The sequence below is a fragment of the Pristiophorus japonicus genome, chromosome 8, assembly GCF_044704955.1.
Source record: "Pristiophorus japonicus isolate sPriJap1 chromosome 8, sPriJap1.hap1, whole genome shotgun sequence".
NCBI classification, from domain to species: Eukaryota; Metazoa; Chordata; class Chondrichthyes; family Pristiophoridae; genus Pristiophorus; species Pristiophorus japonicus.
In genome coordinates this window covers 100,034,132-100,057,630 of record NC_091984.1, presented here as the reverse complement: position 1 = coordinate 100,057,630, position 23,499 = coordinate 100,034,132, and the positions used below count along the sequence as shown (strand labels likewise).

General features: G+C 41.7%; 1 protein-coding gene across 2 annotated transcripts in view; it reads right to left on the bottom strand.

The window, feature by feature from the left end:
- The window catches only part of edem3 (ER degradation enhancer, mannosidase alpha-like 3), a 97,846-nt gene that overhangs the window by 70,844 nt on the left and 3,503 nt on the right, over window positions 1-23,499 (bottom strand). For both annotated transcript variants that reach the window (XM_070887177.1, XM_070887178.1), the window contains exon 2: window positions 5,590-5,635. In XM_070887177.1, coding sequence (XP_070743278.1) covers window positions 5,590-5,635 — 46 coding nt within the window. The remainder of the gene's footprint in view (window positions 1-5,589; window positions 5,636-23,499) is intronic.

Genomic DNA, 23,499 nt, shown 5'->3' with positions numbered 1-23,499 from the left:
CTCCATTCATCATTTTGACTAGCTGCAATGTTCAGATGTTTTTCTACCCCTCATAAATTATATTTTAATCTGCGTTCTGTTTAAACAGATGGACTGCTGATTATCTGTGTTTACACTGTACCCTTCTGCGGCAATATTATACATTAGAATTGATGCAATAAGAGCAGTATTTGTTCTGGATCAAGGTTTAAATCCCTTGGAGTAGTTAATGATCTGAATGAAATAATGCACACGTGTAATGTAAACATCTGTCCTGCACCTCCCCGTGTTCTACTGACCTTTCACTTGACACGATACACCGAATTCATACACGCTAGATGATTGACTTCCAGCACAAAAAAGAGCTGACAGAAAGTGAACAGAATTCAGCACTGTCACTCCATGCTGACAATCAAAAGTCTCAATCTGTTAACTATTTTAATAGACAATAAATTACATTAAATGCTTTATTTTGCTATTAATGTAGTCAGTATGCCCTTGGCACTAAATACACCTGGCATTTTGTTTCAAAAGGAATTGCATTTTTTTTTAATACTCTATAAGCCAATTCTTCACAATATTATCCAAAAAGTAAAATTTGAATGCGCATTTAACCAAGTTTTAATTTAAAAATTGTTAAATCATTCTGTATTAACAGAGGGTTTTGTGAACATAAGTGTGTTCAAGTGAGAAACTACTGGCATCCAGTGTCTATATTTGATTAAAACTAAACTTAACTGGTGTGCAAGCTAAACTCTGAATATATTTTTATTTATCCTTGAGAAATATAGACGTGTGATGTATGCAATTGTAAGACTTGCACACTGTACTTTACAGGAGATAGGAAAAGGTAACCCTGTACTTGACGAGAGATAGAAAAAGCAACAAAAAAAAAGAAAGCAGATTTTTTTTTTAGATAAAATAGTTGAGATATTTTCTTATTGATGCACTTTGACAAGAATGTAATTCTTGTTACAATAGTCTAAAATTCCTATTACAGAACTGCGACCTGTTCATCCAGTTGTTCATATCCTGCTTTACCAAGGACTGACACGGAAGATGAAGGTTGAAATAACCACTCTGCTGCCTGTCCAACACAGAACAAGCAGAGTTAATTACAGAGTTCTTCCGTTGTTTGTTATTAGGGCAAGTAATTGTCTGTATTATTCAAATTTATAATCATCCCAAAAATATCATAAAAGCTACAATAATAGAAAATGACTCATCTGAAAACTGGACAGACAACGAAGTAGAGAATGTGTTATGTGCAGTAGCATATCTGGCACTATTTCAGGAGAGCTCAGTATCCAACTGGGAAAAGGAATTGCTTTCTACTTTAAGGACAAGGATGGGGTGTTTTTCCATATTACTACATTCCCACCTTGGAAAAAGTAACATTAATTCTTATTTGCAGGCCAACTATCATTTCTACTGCTGGAAAAAGTCCAAATACTGTACACAGTTTTGTCTCCGTACCCAAGGAAGGATTGACTTGCCTTAGAGGCAGTGCAATGAAGGTTCACTAGATTGATCCTATGAGAGGATTGTCCTATGAGGAGAGATTCTGTAGAATTGGCCGATATTCTCTGGAGTTTAAAAGAATGAGAGGGGATCTAATTGAAACATATAAAATTCTGAGGGGGCTTGTCAGGGTAGATGCTGAGAGGCTGTTTCCCCTGGCTAGAGTCTAGAACTAGGGGGCATAGTCTCAGGATAAGGGGTTGGTCATTTAAGACAGAGATGAAGAGAAATGTCTTCACTCAGGGGGTTGTGAATCTTTGGCATTCTCTACCCCAAAGGGCTGTGGATGCTGAGTCATTGAGTATATTCAAGGCTGAGATCCATAGCTTTTTGGACTCTAAGGGAATCAAGGGATATGGGGATCAGGCTGAAAAGTGGAGTTGAGGTCGAAGATCAGCCATCATAATGAATGGCGGAGCATGCTCGCGGGGCCATATGCTCTAAACCTGCTTCTATTTCTTATGTTCTAATAACATCAACACTGCACTGATATATAGTGCCTTTTACGATGATCCAAATCTATGTAGATATGCTCAGTCAACAACAGGCCTACACTACTGTGCAAGATATTAAATTCAAAGCTAATTTTCATCGTGCTTTACACGGCAAGGGATTTACTACCTGAAAGAAATCAAGTTTCCATTTATCTATTACAGATTTTTTTTTTTTAAAGTGAGTGGTCACAACTTTACACCTGTCGGTGGCACTCTGAAGGTCACATGATGTGACAATGTACAGTGGGGCTCAACTAATGTTGTAGTAAATCATCCTCCAACAGCCAGCAGCAACAAGTTATACAGCAACGGTTCATGTAGTTAAACGGAAAATAATCGTTGAAGATAGCTCTGATGTAGTCCTCCCGTTCAAAGACAAACTATAAGGAAAGGGTAAATTGTAAACTCCCTAATAACATACATCTTGATCGAGTCCTCCTCTCATCCAATCCCTGGGGAAACCATGGTTCATGTAAACCTCCAGGCAAAAATAGGATATAGCGAAATAATTGTTCAAAAGTATTCAAAAACCAAAATGAACCCACGGTCAAAAACAATGAAAGGAACCAGCAGTGAACTTCCAAAGACTAGCTCCAACTGCAGACTTTTGTGTGAAATTTGATCTACCTGATCTGAACAGCAAGTGTAACCTCACAGCAAGTACCAGGAGTATCGCTGAGAAGAATTGCAGCCCCTAACCCTCGCTCCCATCGGATTCCCATGGAACCCATTCAGGTACTAGAAAATCAGATCTAGCCTTTTCTCGCTCTTTCCACCCCGCCGCCCCCATGACCAGAAAAGTTGTCCAGTATTCCCCCTACCCCCACCCCACAAGAAGAAAGTCTAACCAGTCCTTTCCACCATTGGCAAGAAAGTTTTACCTTCCCTCCTTCACAAGAGAATATGGCTTTCCAGTCCCCCATTCTGACAAGCCACTTTGGCATCCCCCACCCACGCTCACAAAATAGGGCACCCCACTATCTTGCTGACTAGAAAAATTGGGCCCATGCCCACCTTCCCTCCCCCAATGGCAAGACAATCAGACCTGGAACCCTCTTCCCACCCCCATCAAGCAGGAAAATCAGCACTGTGGTAGCACAGAGGAACTCACTTCATCCTCCCTAGAGACATCTCCTGCCTTTGCTTCCTTGTCCCCATTCCTTCCCTCTCCCAACTTCTGCCCAATGCTCTTCCTCTCTTCCCATCCCTCTTCTTTCATCCTATGTTCCTCATCCTCTCTCCCCATCAAACTACTTTGCTCCTCTTCCCTTTCCTCCTTCACTTCCTTGCCCCATCCTCCACCTGGGTCCAGTTATTCCTTCTAACCCCGTCGACCCGAATATTCAACTTGGTCTGGACTCGCTGCATGCAATGCAACAGGAAATCAACTAATAACTTAAGATAATATCACTATACAGTAGCTTGAGGCAGCATTTTTACAACAATACATAAATTATTACGGTTGTAATATTTGGAGAACCAGATATTTTGCTTTTAGTCAATCTATACTTTTTGAATTGTATGGCGCAGATACAACCATTTTGAGGCAGAAGTATCTGCATACCAGACATTGTTCTGAACGACTGAAGTTTCGAGCAATGGATTTCTCCACACCATTCCAATAAGTTTACTATATTAAAAACAGTTTTCAGTTGAATTTCTCTGACTTAATATTTTACATAACCCATCTGTATGCAATTGTGCATGTCATCACCATCATAGGCAGTCCCTCGGAATCGAGGAAGACTTGCTTCCACTCTGAAAATGAGGTGCTCAGCGCCCTCCCGGATGCACTTCCTCCACTTAGGGTGGTCTTTTGGCCAGGTTCTCCCAGCTATCGGTGGGAATGTTGCGCTTTATCAAGGAGGCTTTGAGGGTGTGCTTGAAACGTTTCCTCTGCCCACCTGGGGCTCGCTTGCCATGTAAGAGTTCAGAGTAGAACGCTTGCTTTAGGAGTCTTGTGTCGGACAGGTGAACAATGTGGCCCGCCAAACGGCGCTGGTTGAGTGTGGTCAGTGCTTCAATGCTGGGGATGTTGGCCTGATCAAGAAGAAGTTGGTGCGTCTGTCCTCCCAGGGGATTTGCAGGATCTTGCGGAGACATCATTGGTCGTATTTCCCATACCTCGGGAGCCTTTTATCAACAAGAGCAAACATTGAAATTCAACACCGCCTCTAGGTGCGCCAGTGAAGCCTTCGGCCGCCTGAGGAAAAGAGTGTTTGAAGACTAGACCCTCAAAACTGCCACCATGCTCAAGGTCTACAGGGTTGTAGTAATACCTGCCCTCCTGTATGGCTCAGAGACATGGACCATGTACAGTAGACACCTCAAGTCGCTGGAGAAATACCACCAACAATGCCTCCGCAAGATCCTACAAATCCCATGGGAGGACAGTCGCACCAACATTAGTGTCCTCGACCAGGCCAACATCCCCCAGCATTGAAGCACTGACCACACCTGATCAGCTCCGCTGGGCAGACCACACTGTTCGCATTCCAGACAGGAGACTCCCAAAGCAAACGCTCTACTCGGAACTCCTTCATGGCAAACGAGCCAAAGGTGGGCAGAGGAAATTTACAAGGACACCCTCAAAGTCTTCCTGATAAAGTGCAACATCCCCACTGACACCTGGGAGTCCCTGGCCAAAGACTGCCCTAAGTGGAGGGAGTGCATCCGGGAGGGCGCTGAGCACCTCGAGTCTCATCGCTGAGAGCCTGCAGAAATCAAGCGCAGGCAGTGAAAAGAGCGTGCGGCAAACCAGTCCCACCCACACCTTCCCTCAACGACTATCTGTCACACCTGTGACAGGGACTGTGGTTCTCGTGTTGGACTGTTCAGCCACCTAAGGACTCATTTTTAAGAGTGGAAGCAAGTCTTCCTCGATTCCGAGGGACTGCCTTTGATGATGATGATGATGATCAGTGGGTACCTATTTTTTCTGTCAGCGGTCTCTAGATCTGCTTCTAGTTCTACAATCACACTTTGTAAATTTGCTGAACCAGTTCAGTGTGTCGGCATGTCTATGTTGTGGCATGCCGAGCTTGGCTCAGATTCCTTCTCATTGCAAATGCACAGTGCAAAAATTGTTACCATTCCAGCACAAACTAACTGTGCACAATTGTGCGAAGGACACATTATTTAGATATAGAAGCAGTTCCATAAAATTTACCCCATCTGTTAATTATCAAATATTTTTGAATAAATGACAACTTTCAGATTCCAAAACATCACCTTCTCCTACTATAATTGTGGTAATCGGGCTGCTGTAATATTGCACTAATGGTCGGAGACCAATAATTGCAGAGGGAATACGTGTATGTGTAAAGGTCTGCTCCGACCTGTAAATTTGAAATGTTTTAAGAGTGTAGGTAGGAGGATCTATGCTCTCAAAATAATCAAAAAGTTTATATGGAGATACAACAGACTCTCCCGCTCCAGCACTTTTCAACCCTGGCTTGATATCACACTTTGCATTGACGCCAGTGTGGCCAGTACAACCACACCCTTAAACACAGCACTTTTGCATACTATCTAAAAAATTTAAATGCAGCATAAATGAAAGGAATCTCAATAAATAAAGATTGGTGCAGCTTACCATGTAATTTTGATATGCATGATCAAACATCTCTAGTACTTGATCCCTGTAAGCGGAAAAAAAAACATGCATCAAATTCAAGTACAACTGTAAGAAGAGCACAATTACATCTTGCTGGGGCCACAACTGCACTACAACAGAGCATGCTGGTCCCCATTAGAAAGTTCCTTAAAACAATCCATTGATCAGTGATTAAATACTTTCTTTTTTTTTTTAAAAAGTAACTCATATTTCCTTGATGCAATTTGGTGAGCATGTAAGTAAACAACAATTGCGAATAAAATCAGTCTGCATGTACAAAATATTGTTGAAAACTTTGGAGCAGAGGAAAATAATTTCAGCCAGGATGTGTTGTTTATGCCAGATTGTAACAGCAAAGCAGACACAGTGCCATTCACAACTTTCTATAGCCGTTGAAGTGGTTTAAAAGACGGCCGCTCATTTGCATTAAGCTAACTAAATGTTTAAACTGTGCCGAATCATTTCCACTCCATGTACCAAAATAGCAACACGGAAAGAAATCATTAACAATTATTCAGAAAATGTAACCACATCGGATTTTGCCCTCGTGTATGCAGCCAGAGAAAAAGACGAGAACATCAGCTCATTTCATGATTAAGTTAGACAGCATTGAGAGAGTTGAGCTTTCCCCTTCTGTTTTACATTTACCCAAGTGCTGTCGGCAAAGCTTTCTTTTTGATGTTATGCATTCATTTAAAGTTTAACGGCCCCCCAGCCCCCCCCCCCCACCGAGGACCGATGAGAATCTAATTTCAAACAAAGAAAATTTTCGATGGCAATTATTTGTGTGAATTACTAAACACACAATGCCACATATGTAGCTTCCAATAAATGCAGCAAAGAGGAAAAGACTTTACAATTATAAACTTGTGCAACTTTGGGTATGATGCTAAAATCCTACTGCAGTCCTTAAATGGATATACAAGGGATCATAAAGTGGATCTAGAAAATAGAGTATTACACTAGTCTTATTTTATGTAACAAATTAATGATAGTAAATGAACAAAATCAACAATGGGTACATCCCATAATGCACGATCATTACTCTCAAACATTTTAATGTGTTGTCATAAAATCTTCAAGGAACATTAATATTTGCCCCCACAACGCCCATAGCTTAAGTTTCCCATCTCAGTCAGGCTATCAGGGAGGTCAGAGTTTCCTCACGAGGATGGAGGGAATTGTTTATTTTTAACTCAACGTGTAGAAAAATAAAAATGCAAAGACGACAAACTAGCCACAGCATCAAGATTAGAGAAAAAAAATAGTTTTTATAAAAATTGAAAAAAAACCTCAATCTCTCCCTCCCAAAATGAAGTGGTTGGGAGGAACTCAACCCCTTGTACTATTGCCAAATTAAGATAAATAATGCTGGAAACCTAATAATAATTGTTGGCACCCCTATATAGACATGAAATGTTATACACAATTTGTAAAGAAACTGCAGGTTATTTTTTGCAAAAGCAATAGTACAGTAATCTGCTCAATTCAATAGACACAGAAGATGCTGTGGAGCACTGATTTTTTTTAAATACCGTCAAATCTGTCAGCGACTGATACAAATCTGAAATTAGTGCAATTCCAGAGGTAACCTTTTTTTTAAAAAAAATACAAATTGCAATTTACTCTCAACAGTCATTACATTTGGTACAATCAGTCCACCATGAACATTTTGTTAAAGAAAATTCTGTCTACATTAATCCTTAGGGGGTGAAAATCATTGAGTGATTGCGAAAAATGAGCGATAGCACATCGGCAGCCCGTTTTACGCTCCGACCGGACTTCTTTTCATTTGACTTCAATGGAAAAGAAAATTGGACGGGCTGCCGATGCGCTAACACCCAAAATGGATTCAGCCCCTTAGCTCCAGAACAGATCCACTGTAGATTGTAAATGTTATGTACTCATTAGAAAAGTCACTACAGAACCCTCTCTCTTACTCCCACACATACAAATAAATGTCAGGATAGTTTGATTCCATTCTGCCGGAGAGCAAATTCCCATGCTGGTTTCAGTCATTTTTCTCAATTTCTGTGCTGCTTTAAAACTGAACATCCTATTTTAAACATTGTAAATCTCTTGCTGCTTGCTCAACAAAGAAAGATGCAATTTATCATCACAAGCCAAAAACTTGCACCAATTTTAGTTAAAAAAGGGACTTTTGTGGTCACAACTTGAATAATAGTTATAAATGATTACTACAATGAATCTAAATTTACCAGGCAGTGAGATACCTGTACCTGCTGTTCAATAGAAATGCAACTTGTAATCAATTTGAGCTTTATAATAGTGGAACAGAATAGAGAATACGGCAAAGTGTTTGTCTGAATGGTCAAAAGAAAAAAACACGCATCTTAAGTTTTATGAAGCAATTAGATGTGACCATTTAGTACAGTAAATATCTTGCCCAAACATTGTAATTTTTTTAAACTTTAAATGTATTCACAAAACATTTCTTATATATTTTCTATCCTCCATAAACTTGAGGTAATTCAAAACTCTGCTGCCCATGTCCTAACTTGCACCAAGTCCCACTCACCCCTGTGCTTGCTGACCTACATTGGCTCCCAGTTAAGCAACGCCTCAATTTTAAAATTCTTATCCTGCCCCTTGGCCTCGCCCTTCTTATCTCTGTAATCTCTTCCAGCTCTACAAACCTCCGTGATATCTAATTCTGGTCCCTTTAGCATCCCTGATTATAATCACTCAACCATCCAAAGCTCTGGAATTGCCTCCCTAAATCTCTCCCTTCCTTAAAACCTCTCTCATCTGCACTAATATCTCCTTATGTGGCTCTTTGACAAATTTTGTTTGATAACGCTCCTGTAAGCACCTTGGGATGTTTTACTATGTTAAAGGCGCTATATATAAATACAAATTGTTGTTGTATTCGCCACAGGTTTCTCACTCAGTTTCATGCCAAGGGACTGTCAAAATATATTTTTCACAATCCCTTCAACTGTGATGATAAACATCTTGTGAACTGCATAATAGCAAACATTTTCTGAACGGATTCTTTTTGTGGCCTCACCTCAATGCCATTAAATCCAAAACTCCGCAATTACATGTAAACTTGGTCATTCAAATGAGAAAAACTTCAACTTCAATTGAGATGTAAAAGAAAGAATGAATTACATCAATGTATAGGGCACCTTTATGTCAAAATATTTCAAATCACTTCATACAGTGGGAATGCAATGATTATTATTACATAGGCAAACACAGCAAACATTCTGCGCCAATATGGTCCCACAAACACCAACGGAAGGAACAACCACTTAATCTGCATTTTGATGCTATTGGTCAAGGGACGAATTTCATTCAGGGCACCTGGAGAACTGCCCTCTCTTCAAGTAGTGCCACAAGCAAAAAGCAGAGAGTCGGGATAAATGGGTCCTTTTCGGGTTGGAAATCGGTGGCGAGTGGTGTGCCACAGGGATCGGTGCTGGGACCACAACTGTTTACAATATACATAGATGACCTGGAAGAGGGGACAGAGTGTAGTGTAACAAAATTTGCAGATGACACAAAGATTAGTGGGGAAGCGGGTTGTGTAGAGGACACAGAGAGTCTGCAAAGAGATTTAGATAGGTTAAGCGAATGGGCTAAGGTTTGACACATGGAATACAATGTCGGAAAGTATGAGGTCATCCACCTTGGGGGAAAAAAAAAAAACAGTAAAAGGGAATATTATTTGAATGAGGAGAAATTACAACATGCTGCAGTACAGAAGGACCTAGGGGGTCCTTGTGCATGAATCCCAAAAAGTTAGTTTGCAGGTGCAACAGGTAATCAGGAAGGCAAATGGAATATTGGCCTTCATTGCGAGAGGGATGGAGTACAAAAGCAGGGAGGTCCTTCTGCAACTGTATAGGGTATTGGTGAGGCCGCACCTGGAGTACTGCGTGCAGTTTTGGTCACCTTACTAGTGGGGTACCGCAAGGTTCTGTGCTGGGGCCCCAACTGTTTACATTGTACATTAATGATTTAGATGAGGGGATTAAATGTAGTATCTCCAAATTTGCGGATGACACTAAGTTGGGTGGCAGTGTGGGCTGCGAGGAGGATGCTATGAGGCTGCAGAATGACTTGGGTAGATTAGGTGAGTGGACAAATGCATGGCAGATGAAGTATAATGTGGATAAATGTGAGGTTATCCACTTTGGTGGTAAAAACAGAGAGAGACTGACTATTATCTGAATGGTGACAGTTTAGGAAAAGGGGAGGTGCAACAAGACCTGGGTGTCATGGTACATCAGTCATTGAAGGTTGGCATTCAGGTAGAGCAGGCGGTTAAGAAAGCAAATGGCATGTTGGCCTTCATAGCGAGGGGATTTGAGTACAGGGGCAGGGAGGTGTTACTACATTTGTACAGGGCCTTGGTGAGGCCACACCTGGAGTATTGTTTACAGTTTTGGTCTCCTAACTTGAGGAAGGACATTCTTGCTATTGAGGGAGTGCAGCGAACGTTCACCAGATTGATTCCCAGGATGGCGGGACTGACATATCAAGAAAGACTGGATCAACTGGGCTTGTATTCACTGGAGTTCAGAAGAATGAGGGGGGATCGCATAGAAACGTTTAAAATTCTGACGGGTTTAGACAGGTTAGATGCAGGAAGAATGTTCCCAATGTTGGGGAAGTCCAGAACCAGGGGTCACAGTCTGAGGATAAGGGGTAAGCCATTTAGGACCAAGATGAGGAGAAACTTCTTCACCCATAGCATCCTCCTTGCAGCTCACACTGCCACCCAACTTAGTGTCATCCGCAAATTTGGAGATACTACATTTAATCCCCTCATCTAAATCATTAATGTACAATGTAAACAGCTGGGGCCCCAGCACAGAACCTTGCGGTACCCCACTAGTCACTGCCTGCCATTCTGAAAAGTACCCATTTACTTCCTCTTACTCTTTGCTTCCTGTCTGCCAACCAGTTCTTAATCCACGTCAGCACACTACCCCCAATCCCATGTGCTTTAACTTTGCACATTAATCTCTTGTGTGGAACCTTGTCGAAAGCCTTCTGAAAGTCCAATTACACCACATCAACTGGTTCTCCCTTGTCCACTCTACTGGAAACATCCTAAAAAATTCCAGAAGATTTGTCAAGCATGATTTCCCTTTCACAAATCCATGCTGACTTGGACCTATTATGTCACCTCTTTCCAAATGACATCCTTAATAATTGATTCCATCATTTTACCCAGGCTGACCGGTCTATAATTCCCTGTTTTCTCTCCCTCCTTTTTTAAAAAGTGGGGTTACATTGGCTATCCTCCACTCCATCGGAACGAATCAAGAGTCTACGGAATGTTGATTCCATCATTTTACCCACTACCGATGTCAGGCTGACCGGTCTATAATTCCCTGTTTTCTCTCTCCCTCCTTTTTTAAAAAGTGGGGTTTCATTGCAGTGTCGGGTAGCCATAGGAACTGATCCAGAGTCTATGGAATGTTGGAAAATGACTGTCAATGCATCCGCTATTTCCAAGGCCACCTCCTTAAGTACTCTGGGATGCAATCCATCAGGCCCTGGGGATTCATCGGCCTTCGATCCCATCAACTTCCCGACTAATAAGGATTTCTCGCAGTTCCTCCTTCTTACTAGACCCTCTGACCCCTTTTATATCTGGAAGGTTGTTTGTGTCCTCCTTAGTGAATACCGAACCAAAGTACTTGTTCAATTGGTCTGCCATTTCTTTGTTCCCAGTTATGACTTCCCCTGATTCTGACTGCAGGGGACCTACGTTTGTCTTTACTAACCTTTTGCTATTTACATATCTATAGAAGCTTTTGCAGTCCGTCTTAATGTTCCCTGCAAGATTCCTCTCGTACTCTATTTTCCCTGCCCTAATCAAACCCTTTGTCCTCCTCTGCTAAGTTCTAAATTTCTCCCAGTCCCCTGGTTCGCTGCTATTCCTGGACAATTTGTATGCCACTTCCTTGGCTTTAATACTATCCCTGATTTCCCTTGATAGCCACCTTCCCTTTTTTATTTTTACGCCAGACAGGGATATACAATTGTTGTAGTTCATCCATGCGGTCTCTAAATGTCTGCCATTGCCAATCCACTGTCAACCCCTTAAGTATCATTTGCCAATCTATCCTAGCCAATTCACGCCTCATACCTTCAAAGTTACTCTTCTTTAGGTTCTGGATCATGCTCTCTGAATTAACTGTTTCATTCTCCATCCGAATGTAGAATTCCACCATATTATGGTCACTCTTCCTCAAGGAGTGCAGATATTCTGAAGGGTTGTGGGGCTGGAGGAGATTAGACATAGGAAGAGACAAGGCCATGGACGGATTTGAAAATAATGATGAGAATTTTAAAATCAAGGTGTTCAAGGAGTAAATGTAGGTCAGCAAGCACAGCAATAATGGGTGAACGGGACTTGGTGCGAGTTATGATACGGGCAGCCGAGTTTTGGATCACCTGAAGTTTACAATGGGTAGAACATGGGAGGCCGGCCAGGAGTGCTTTGGAATAGTCAGGTCTAGAGGTAAAAAAGGCGTGGTTGAGGGCTAAAGCAGCAGATGAGCTGAGGCAGGGCGGAGTCAGGTATTGGAGGTGGAAATAGGCAGTCTTAATGATGGCGCAGATATGTGGTCGGCATCTCATTTTGGGGTCAAATGTGACACCAAGGTTGCCAACAGTCCGGTTCAGCCTCAGACAGTTGCCAGGGAGAGGGATGGAGTCGGTGGCTGGGGAACAGAGTTTGTGGCAGGAACCGAAGATAATGTCTTCGGTCTTCCTGATACTTAGAGGAAATTTCTGCTCATCCAGTACTGGATGTCAGACAAATAGTCTGACAATTTAGAAACCACGAGGGGTCGAGAGAAGTGGTGGTGAGGTAGAGCTGGGTGTCATCAGTGTACATGTGGAAACTGACGCTGTGTTTTCGGATGATGCCGCCAAGGGGCAGCATGTAAATGAGAAATAGGAGGGGGCCAAGAGGGTTACCAGAGGTAATGATGCGGGAGTGGGAAGAGAAGCCGTTGCAGGTGATTCTCTGGCTACGATTAAATCGATAAGAATGGAACCAGGTGAGTGCAGTCCCACCCAGCTGACGACAGTGGAAAGACGTTGGAGGAGGATGGTGTGGTCAACCGTGTCAATGGCTGCAGACTAGTCAAGAAGGACGAGGAGGGATAGTTTACATTTGTCAGAGTCACAAAGGATGTAATTTGTGACTTTGATGAGAGTTGTTTTGGTACTGTGGCGGGGCGGAAACCAGATTCGAGGGATTCAAACATGGAGTTCCAGGAAAGATGGATTTGGGAGGCACCAACGCGTTCAAGGACATTCGAGAGGAAAGGAAGGTTGGAGATGGGACAGTAGTTTGCAAGGACAAATAGGTCAAGGGTTGTTTTTTTGAGGAGAGGGGTGATAACGGCAGATTTGAAGGAGAGGGGGACAGCACCTGAGGAGAGAAAACCGTTAACAATATCAGCTAATGTGGGAGACAGAAAAGGAAGTTGGGTGGTCAGCAGTTTAGTGGGAATAGGGTCAAGGGAGCAGGAAGTGGGTCTCATGGACTCGATGAGCTCAGAGAGGGCATGAGGGGAGATCGGAGCTAAACTGGAGAAAGATGCAAGTTCAGGACTAGGGCAGGGGGGAAATCTGAAGAGGAAATTTGATCCAGTGGGCAAGGGGAAGGGAACTGATCAGATGGTCTCAATCTTAGTGACAAAGAAGTCCGTGAGTTCCTTGCACTTGTTATTGGATGGGAGGGGGAGGAGACCGGGGAGAGGGGTTTAAGGCGACGAATATAGGAAAAATTTGAGTTTCCAGTTCTGGACATACATTTAAATCTAAAAGGAATAGCTTTGGTAAGTTAATGTAACCCCTCTATTTTTCAGGGTATATTCTAACCTTATTTTTTCCATGTCACTCTGGACCTCATACCATTTGTACCCAGCCTAGGCTCAAACTTGTACCCAGAGCTCAACCCAAGAAGGCACTCTTACACGAGAGGAATGTAGCCAACAACATTCACATGTTCTCCCTCCAACTGCTGCATCCCACAGTAAAACAAACCAAAGTTCAGAAAATCAATAGCGTCAGTGACCTACAAAAATATGGGCTATGAATCCGCTACAACAGATTCAATAAAGTGTATGCAGAGAGTCAGTCTCACAGTTTGCATTCTGGCTCTCCATATTATACAGCAGAGCACAGCACATCTGCAAAGACCAGCTGCTGACACTACATGTAAAAGAGGGGAGGGAAGTGGGGCGTGGAGGTCATGCTTCTGAAACAAGAACAAAAATCTGGTAAAGAGTAAAAGCAGCTAGAAATACCCAACAATGGCAACTCTTCAATTCCTCCTCCTGAGAAAAGGCCATTCAACCTACTCCCTTCATGGTCCATGTCCTATTAAGGCATCCAGCCAACCATTCAACTGCTGAGAAAAGATTTAAAGATTCTATATAGCTTCTCCCAGGAACCACTTCTTCCACCACCCGCCAGCCCCCCCCTCCCCCGCAAAAAAAATGGCAAACCAAACAAAACCCCAGAATATTCATTCAACTTCACATTTTAAACCAGACATCCCCAACCAGCTGCCCTTCCTAGCTATGCACCTGAAAAACCCCGCTGTTCAATACCAGTATTTACCTCTATAACCCACAGTCCCGTTTCTAATCAGATTTTCATCTCTTTGTTAAGTCTCAGAGGTGATCCAGAGTTGTAGGACCAGATAACCATGCTACCAGCTCGAGATACAGAGCAGCATGGCTTCCCAAAGTTGTGCGGCTCCAAATCCACACCCCAGTTAGTCTCAATTCACAACCCCTATTGTTTCCAAAGTAGCCCCTCTGCACTGCACAGCAGCAATTGCCAATGAAGTCACCAAGGATCCCAACAGGGAGAAAGACCTTCACCTCACAAGTCTCTCTGCAGTTCACAAATCTAATGTTTTTTTTAAATTCTTCCAACTGTACTCTAATGAGAGGAGTATTTTGAACAACTAACTACTCCCAGGATTTTCCTTCTTTAATAAGAAGAACATTAAAACAACAACAACTTGTATTTTTATAGCGCTTTTAACGTAGTAAAACGTCCCAAGGCACTTCACTGGAGTGTTATAAGATAAAACAAATAAATTTAACACAGCAAAAGACCAGTCTGCCCACATATATTAATCTTAAACCAGGACATTTTCATCTCTAATCAGCCTTACCGCTAAGTTTCCACCCATTTCTCCACTGAAAGAAAGAGAGACTTGTACAGCGCCTTTCACGACCACCGGACATCTCAAAGCACTTTACAGTCGATTAAGTATTTTTGGAGTGCAGTCACAGTTGTAATGCAAGAAATCTGAATCAAGATTCAGTCCATTTGCTCTATGAATGTCTCAAAGAAATTAAACATTTCATAAATCACTAACTCAGACTGGTGTTTAAAATTACCTCAGTTCAATATCATAACTCATGTTTGCATTTAGTTTGCCACATCCATTATGTCAATAGACATGTGATAAATCCTTCACTCCTCCCCATTACTGTAAATAAAAATACACGCCCTCAAAATTTAATGTACGCAAAAATGACAATTCACTGTCGTTAGCCAGCTGGATGTACAGAATCCCATGGCACTATTCAAAGAGGAGCAGGGGAGTTCTCCCAATCTGCTGGCCAACATTTATCCCTCAATCCTCACTTTTCAAAACACCAGATTAGCTGTATATTATCTGACTGCTGTTTGTGGGACCTTGCTGCACACAAGTTGACTGCTGAAATATTCCTTTAATTCATAAGTGGTTCATTGGCTGTGAAGTACTTTGGGAAACAGTGAAGAAGTGAGAGGGACATAAATGCAAGTTCATTCTTTGCTTCCTCTACTCCACTTGTTCACACTTTGCTAGATAATTCCTTATATATTATAAACACACACACACACACACACACACACACACACACACACACACACACACACACACACACACACTATATATATAAAAAACACTGAATTGGTAAACAGGTGTGTCATTTACCAAAAATTTACAACATATGATTGATACAGAACTGCAGTATGTGCCACTATTGGGAAACATTTGGCACAAAAGTAGTTTTTTTGTAAACTACACATTCCAACATTTCCTTCAACAGGCTTATATTATTTTTTAAGAGTTTTTCCATTTTTAACCTCTTCATTCATGACATAACTATACACATCACTCCACCATCTTTTATGTGTAACTTTGTGGCCAAAATCAACAAACACACAGACATAAGGATTGAGGTAGGCAATAAAAAACATTGCTAATCACATCTGTTGCAGCAACAGAATACACATCCAGAACTAAGCATTTACGCCAATAAAACCACTCATGGTTAACATCATTCATTTATGCTTTGTGGACATCCTCTCGGAACTGTTATGGCAAATAAACTCCAACGTTTATCCCCTCTGAAATCTGAGAAAGCCAAGACTAAAAACGATAAGTCTCCGAACTCTGTGTTCACCACCTTAACAAATATTTATGGTAACATCACAGGAAATAAGCTTCAACAATCAATACACAATTAAGCACATTGACTACAAAAGTCATTTCAGAACACATCCTTTTGTCCATTAACAAAGAACGAAACCACACTAAAATGGTTCATCAGTCATTGAAAGTTGGCATGCAGGTACAGCAGGCGGTGAAGGCGGCAAATAGTATGTTGGCCTTCATAGCTAGGGAATTTGAGTATAAGAGCAGGGAAGTCGTACTGCAGTTGTACAGGGCCTTGGTGAGGCCTCACTTGGAATATTGTGTTCAGTTTTGGTCTCCTAATCTGAGGAAGGACGTTCTTGCTATTGAGGGAGTGCAGCGAAGGTTCACCAGACTGATTCCAGGGATGGCTGGCCTGACATATGAGGAGAGACTGGACCAACTGGGTCTTTATACACTGGAGTTTAGAAGGATGAGAGGGGATCTCATAGAAACCTAAGATTCTGACGGGACTGGACAGGTTAGATGCGGGAAGATTGTTCCCGATGTTGGGGAAGTCCAGAACCAGGGGGGACAGTCTTAGGATAAGGGGCAGGCCATTTAGGACTGAGATGAGGAGAAACTTCTTCACTCAGAGAGTTGTTAACCTGTGGAATTCCCTACCGCAGAGAGTTTTTGAGGCCAGTTCATTGGATATATTCAAGAGGGAGTTAGATATGGCCCTTACGGCTAAAGGGATCAAGGGGAATAGAGAGAAAGCAGGATAGGGGTACTGAAGGAATGATCAGCCATGAACTCATTGAATGGTGGTGCAGGCTCGAAGGGCCGAATGGCATATTCCTGCACGTATTTTCTATGTTTCTATTGCATCATCTAGGGTACACTATCTAATTTTCCAAGCATTCTCTATCTATTTTTAATGGGAAAGAAAAGTGACATTTATTAGTTAATGGACTATGAACTAAACTGTTCTAGTTTTATATGGCATGGAAACATTTCATGAAAAAATTAATGCGCTCCATATTGAAAAGCAATCAAAACAGGTTAGCACAATACTGTGTGATATTTTGGATTGATTGAAACAGGATCCTGTTTCACTGAGCATGTAACTTGGAATCTGCCCTCAGTCCCAAAATAATGCAGCAATCCATAAGGATGAATAGTTCAGCACAATGCAACAGAGTCTAGGATGGGGAAATTGGTGTTGTGCACCTGGCAACAAATTACCTCTTCATCTTGTCCACATTCACTTAGCAAAAAGATTTAAATTCCTGCAGTCATACACCAATTGCAAACTCAAAAGTGCCCCATCGTTAACTTTTTCTTGGAAAGGTTCCAAAAATGTTTTAATCACCATTTTAAAGTGCAATACATTCTGAAGACATTTCATTTTCTGTAGCCTGACTTTGATCAGTCAACGTGCATTATATTACCTGTATCCAATCATCAACTCTGCTCCGTCAATTGCCGAGCCAGAAACCAACTGCAAAGCACAGGAGGCTGAACTCATATACATGTATATTAACTCTGCAATTCCTGATCTACCATTACAAAAAAAAAAGACAGATCTTTAAATGTCCATGCTTAAAATGTAATTTATTTTTTGTTACGGTTAAATTTCTTTCACTGAAAGCTTTGGACAGAAAATAATGGTTAAAATCATCAAATTCTGCAGCCCTGAAAATGAGGAACTGGCGACTGATGGGGAGTCTTTTCCAGCAGGAACAGCACTGGAATTCATATCACAACCAGTTAAACTAATAGATTTGGTTTCAGATCAATAATCCTACAGCAACTTTATCAAACTTTGATGGAATTCAACCTGTAAGGTTCAAAACCTGGGTTTCGGGACTCTTGTTTTCCCATGAAAGAATCCATAACCATTTTTAGGATTTTTCTGATATTTTGCCTCTACGCTCTGGCATGCCCAGATTCAAAACCTTTGAATGTGGGCATGCCAGAGGGTAGAGACAAAATATCAGAAAAATCCTAAAAATGGTTATGGATTCTTTCATGGGAAAACAAGAATCACGAAACCCAGATAGAACTGGGCATAAGCATTATTAGTGAGCTACAGCATCATATGATCACTGTGTCTGGCACTGCAAAACATAGCTTGGCAGGAGCAATAGGACCTAAAATTAGCAACAACAGAAATAAAACCAGTGATGTCCCACAGAGATTGGTGTTAGTAAAGAGCAAAGGTCCTATCTCCATCAATGACCTAGATGTACATGTTGTAGGAATGATATGCAAGTTTGCGGATAAAACTAAGCTGTGTGAGGACTGTAGTGGAGGCTCAACAACTGCAAGCAGATCTCAAATGTGTTGGGAGAATGGGCCCTGTGTGTGGCAAATCATGTTTAACTTAGAAAAGTGTAGTGCTATGCACATGGGCAGATCTACTGCTAAATATGCATGCACTCGACATGGAACAGAATTTAAGCCAGTGGTGAAAGAAAAAGATCTGGGTGTTATCATGCATCACTCGCGAAAGGTTCATGAATGACATGAAGCCATAGCTAAAGCAAATAAAGTTCTCGGACTAGAAATTCGATTAAGCCCAAAAACAGGCGCTGCCATCCAATGTCCCCTGTAATTTGTTTTGGTTCCGTGTGCCCCCTTTAAGGGGCTGCGAGGCCCATTCAAAATACTGTGGATGGGCAGTTTTTGCATTGAATAGACGGCAAGCTGGCTGCATAGGTTTCCTGGAGTGTTGCACAGCTTAAAGGGGACTTTGGTGCTATCGCGGGCCAACGTTAACGGCCGCCTGCAAAAAGAGCGCAGACAGCACCGGTATTTTAGTGCTGCCCACTGATTTAAATGAGCGTAGCGCAGAAGCTCCCATGCAACGCACTCTTTCCGACGGTATTAGGAGTCTGAAGGTCACGGCTAAAGGATCGATGCAGTCACCTTATTAACAGTACATTTTTAAGACTGGATGTCCTTAAACAGTTGCAAGAGAAGTCTTGAAATTATACTCAAAATATAAGTCGAATGCAGAAGATTTAATGGACTGAGTGCAACATAAAGGAAGTAGCGCCATTATATGGAAGAGAGATGTTGCTAAAGGGGCAAGGATGCACGAGATACCAGCGAGCAGTAAGGTGCACGGCCATGACTGCTCCAGGGAACCCGTACAATAAACAGCTTGCCGGCACTGCAATGTAAAAACCCACATGCGCGGTATTTTGAAGGGGCTGTGCAGGGCCAAAAAAAATTACAGGGAACATAGCCAGTGAGTAATGGCCACTTGCTAAATTTGTTAAAATAGGACAATGATCACAAGACAAGAACTATGGAAATTTCAAATTGTTCTTCCAAGCTTATTTTAGGATTATGGTTTTATAGGAACTGTACATTATATAGGCACCTACGTATATATTTTTAGTAAGAACAAAAAACCCTCTATAGATCTTAATATTACTTTGTTTAGCAGGTTCATCAGCATTTTCTTGACATAAACTGGATCTTGATGAAAAGAGCAAAAATAAATTAAATTAAGCAACAACGAAAAAAAAGTCAGCTCGATCTGGATCATAAAGAATGTTTGCAATAAACTGAAAGAGAATTGAAGTCAGTTATTTGGGTGTAACTTATTTTAAAATTAGCACGGTAGATGTGAATTGAAATAAATTTTAAAAAGGAAACATGATCCTCTTGATCACGAGTTTACTGGAGAGTTCAATCAAATTTTTAACAAGACTTTTGAAGAACTCTTGGCAAGAATATGGTGTTAAATTTTAAAAACAGACTTCAAGTCCTGGCATATTATTTTATCAGTTCCTAAACTCGAAAATCCAATTTATAAAATAAAATAAATGCAGCCGATTTTTTTCCAGAGATTCTTACAATTATAGTACAGAATAGTTTATTTTAAAAGCATTTACCACCTGTAATGTTTGACTGACCGGGGGGGGGGGAGATTTGATGCATCTCATCGATAGCAGTTTTCACTCCAATTACATAATCTGAGCTCTCCATAGTTACCAGTTATCTCAGAAACTGTTTACTGTACGGTTTATAGCTCGCCGCCGCTTTCTTCCGGATCTACTCACTGTTAACGGCTGCACCCACAGGCGTGCTTTGGAGAGAGCGGTAAGGGTTGCGGCAACACCAAAATTGCTGAGCGCGCATCAATTCGGCGTTGCACACCAATTGACGTCACGCTCCTGGTAATTAAAATACTTGCAGCAAGCGCAGGCAACGGCAATGCTGCCAACTTGCCCAGCGTGGTAGTCGCTGTGTTCCCCACCGGCCGCCATTTCTTCTTCAAAACCAGCCTTAATGGCTGGCACTAAAGGTTCAAATTTCTCGGCCCTGGATTCTATTCACAGGACAATTCGCTACAAAACAAAGCATATCAATCGGTTAAGAACATAAAAATAGCAGCAGGAGTAGGCCATTTGGCCCCTCGAGCTGTACCGCCATTCAATAAGATCATGGCTGATCTGATCATGGATTCAACTCCACTTCCCTGCCCACTTCCCATATCCCTTCACTCCCTTATTGCTCAAAAATCTGTCTATCGCCGCCTTAAATATATTCAATGTCCCAGCCTCCACAGCTCTCTCAGGCAGATAATTCTATAGGTTTACAACCCTGAGAAAAGAAATTTCTCCTCATCTCAGTTTTAACTGGGCGGCCCCTTATTTTAAGACTATGTTCCCTAGTTTTAGATTCTCCTATGAGTGGAAATATCCTCTCTGCATCCACCTTGTTGCACCCCCTCATTATCTTATATGTGTCAATAAGATCGCCTCTCATTCTTCTGAACTCCAATGAGTATAGGCCCAACCTATCTTTATAAGTCAACCCCCTCATCTCCGGAATTAATAGTGAACCTTCTCTGAACAGCCTCCAATGCAAGTATATCCTTCCTTAAATATGGAGACCAAAACTGTACGGGGTGCTCCAGGTGTGGCCTCGCCAATACCCTGTACAGTTGTAGCACGACTTCTCTGCTTTTATACTCTATCCCCTTTGCAATAAAGGCCAACATTCCATTTGCCTTCCTGATTACTTGCTGTAACTGCATTCTAACTTTTTGTGTTTCATGCACAAGGATCCCAAGATCTCTTTGTACTGTAGCACTTTGCAATTTTTCTCCATTTAAATTATAATTTGCTTTTCTACTATTTCTGCCAAAGTGGATAACCTCACATTTTCTCACATTATACTCCATCTGCCAAATTTTTGCCCACTCACTTAGCCTGTCTATATTTGACAAGGTGCCACATAAAAGGTTACTGCACAAGATAAAAGTTCACAGGGTTGGGGGTAATATATTAGCATGGATAGAGGATTGGCTAACTGACAGAAAACAGAGTGTCGGGATAAATGGTTCATTCTCTGGTGGGAACCAGTAACGAGTGGGGTGCTGCAGGGATCAGTGCTGGGACCCCAACTATTTACAATCTATATTAACGACTTGGAAGAAGGGACTGAGTGTAACGTAGCCAAGATTGCTGACTATACAAAGATGGGAGGAAAAGCAATGTGTGAGGAGGACACAAACAATCTGCAAAAGGACATAGACAGGCTAAGTGAGTGGGAAAAAATTTGGCAGATGGAATATAATGTTGGAAAGTGTGAGGTCATGCACTTCGGCAGAAAAAAATCAAAGAACAAGTTATTATTTAAATGGAGAAACATTACAAAGTGTCGCAGTTACAGTGGGATCTGGGGGTACTTGTGCATGAAACACAAAAGGTATGCAGGTACAGCAAGTGATCAGGAAGGCCAATGGTATCTTGGCCTTTATTGCAAAGGGGATGGAGTATAAAAGCAGGGAAGTCTTGCTACAGCTATACAAGGTATTGGTGAGGCCACACCTGGAATACTGCATGCAGTTTTGGTTTCCATAGTTACGAAAGGATATACTTGCTTTGGAGGCAGTTCAGAAAAGATTCACTAGGTTGATTCTGGGGATGAGGGGGTTGACTTATGATGAAAGGTTGAGTAGGTTGGGCCTCTAGTCATTGGAATTCAGAAGAATGAGAGGTGATCATATCGAAACGTATAAGATTATGAGGGGGCTTGACAAGGTGGATGCAGAGAGGATGTTTCCACTGATGGGGGAGACTAGAACTAGAGGACATGATCTTAGAATAAGGGGCCGCCCATTTAAAACAGAGATAAGGAGAAATTTCTTCTGAGGGTTGTAAATCTGTGGAATTTGCTGCCTCAGAGAGCTATGGAAGCTAGGACATTGAATAAATTTAAGACAGAAAGAGACAGTTTCTTAAACGATAAGGGGATAAGGGGTTATGGGAAGTGGGCGAGGAAGTGGAGCTGAGTCCATGATCAAATCAGCCATGATCTTATGAATGGTGGAGCAGGCTCGAGGAGCCGTATGGCTTACTCCTGTTCCTATTTCTTACGTTCTTATATCCCTTTGCAGATTTTGTGTGTCCTCCTCACAATTTGCTTTCCCACCCATCTTTGTATCATCAGCAAACTTGGCTACATTACACTCGGTCCCTTCATCCAAGTTATTAATATAGATTGTAAATAGTTGAGGACCCAGCACCAATCCCTGCGGCACCCCACTAGCCACTGTTTCCAACCGGAAAATGACTCATTTATCCCTACTCGCTGTTTAGCCAATCCTCTATCCATGCTAATATATAACCCCCAACCCCGTTCTTGTACAAGCCTTGGTTAAGCCTGTGTTAGAATACTGTGTCCATACTGAAGCTTTGGAAAGGAAGGAAAGGTGGGCCACACAATTGATTCCCAGTTTAAAAACTTTAATTACCCAGACAGGCTAAAAGAACTGGGTCTGTATACTTTTTAGAGAAACATAGACCTGGGGGCGATTAGATCAAGGTTTATAAAATAGTGAAGGAATTAGACTGTGTTTACATGGACCAATTATTTCAAATGGATAGGTTAGAGAGTACCTCTACTCATTGGAATTCAGGTGATCTTATCGAAATGTATAAGATTCAACAATTGTACATCCCTGTCTGGAGTAAAAATAAAACGGGGAAGGTGGCTCAACCATGACTAACAAGGGAAATTAAGGATAGTGTTAAATCCAAGGAAGAGGCATATAAATTGGCCAGAAAAAGCAGCAAACCTGAGGACTGGGAGAATTTTATAATACAGCAGAGGAGGGCAAAGCGTTTAATTACAAGGGGGAAAATAGAGTATGAGAGGAAGCTTGCTGGGAACATAAAAACTGACTGCAAAAGCTTCTATAGATATGTGAAGAGAAAAAGATTAGTGAAGACAGACGTAGGTCCCTTGCAGTCATATTCAGGTGAATTTATAATGGGGAACAAAGAAATGGCAGACCAGTTAAACAAATACTTTGGTTCTGTCTTCATGAAGGAAGGCACAAATATCCTTTCGGAAATACTAAGGGACCGAGGGTCTAGTGAGAAGGAGGAACTGAAGGAAATCCTTATTAGGTGGGAAATTGTTTTAGGGAAATTGAT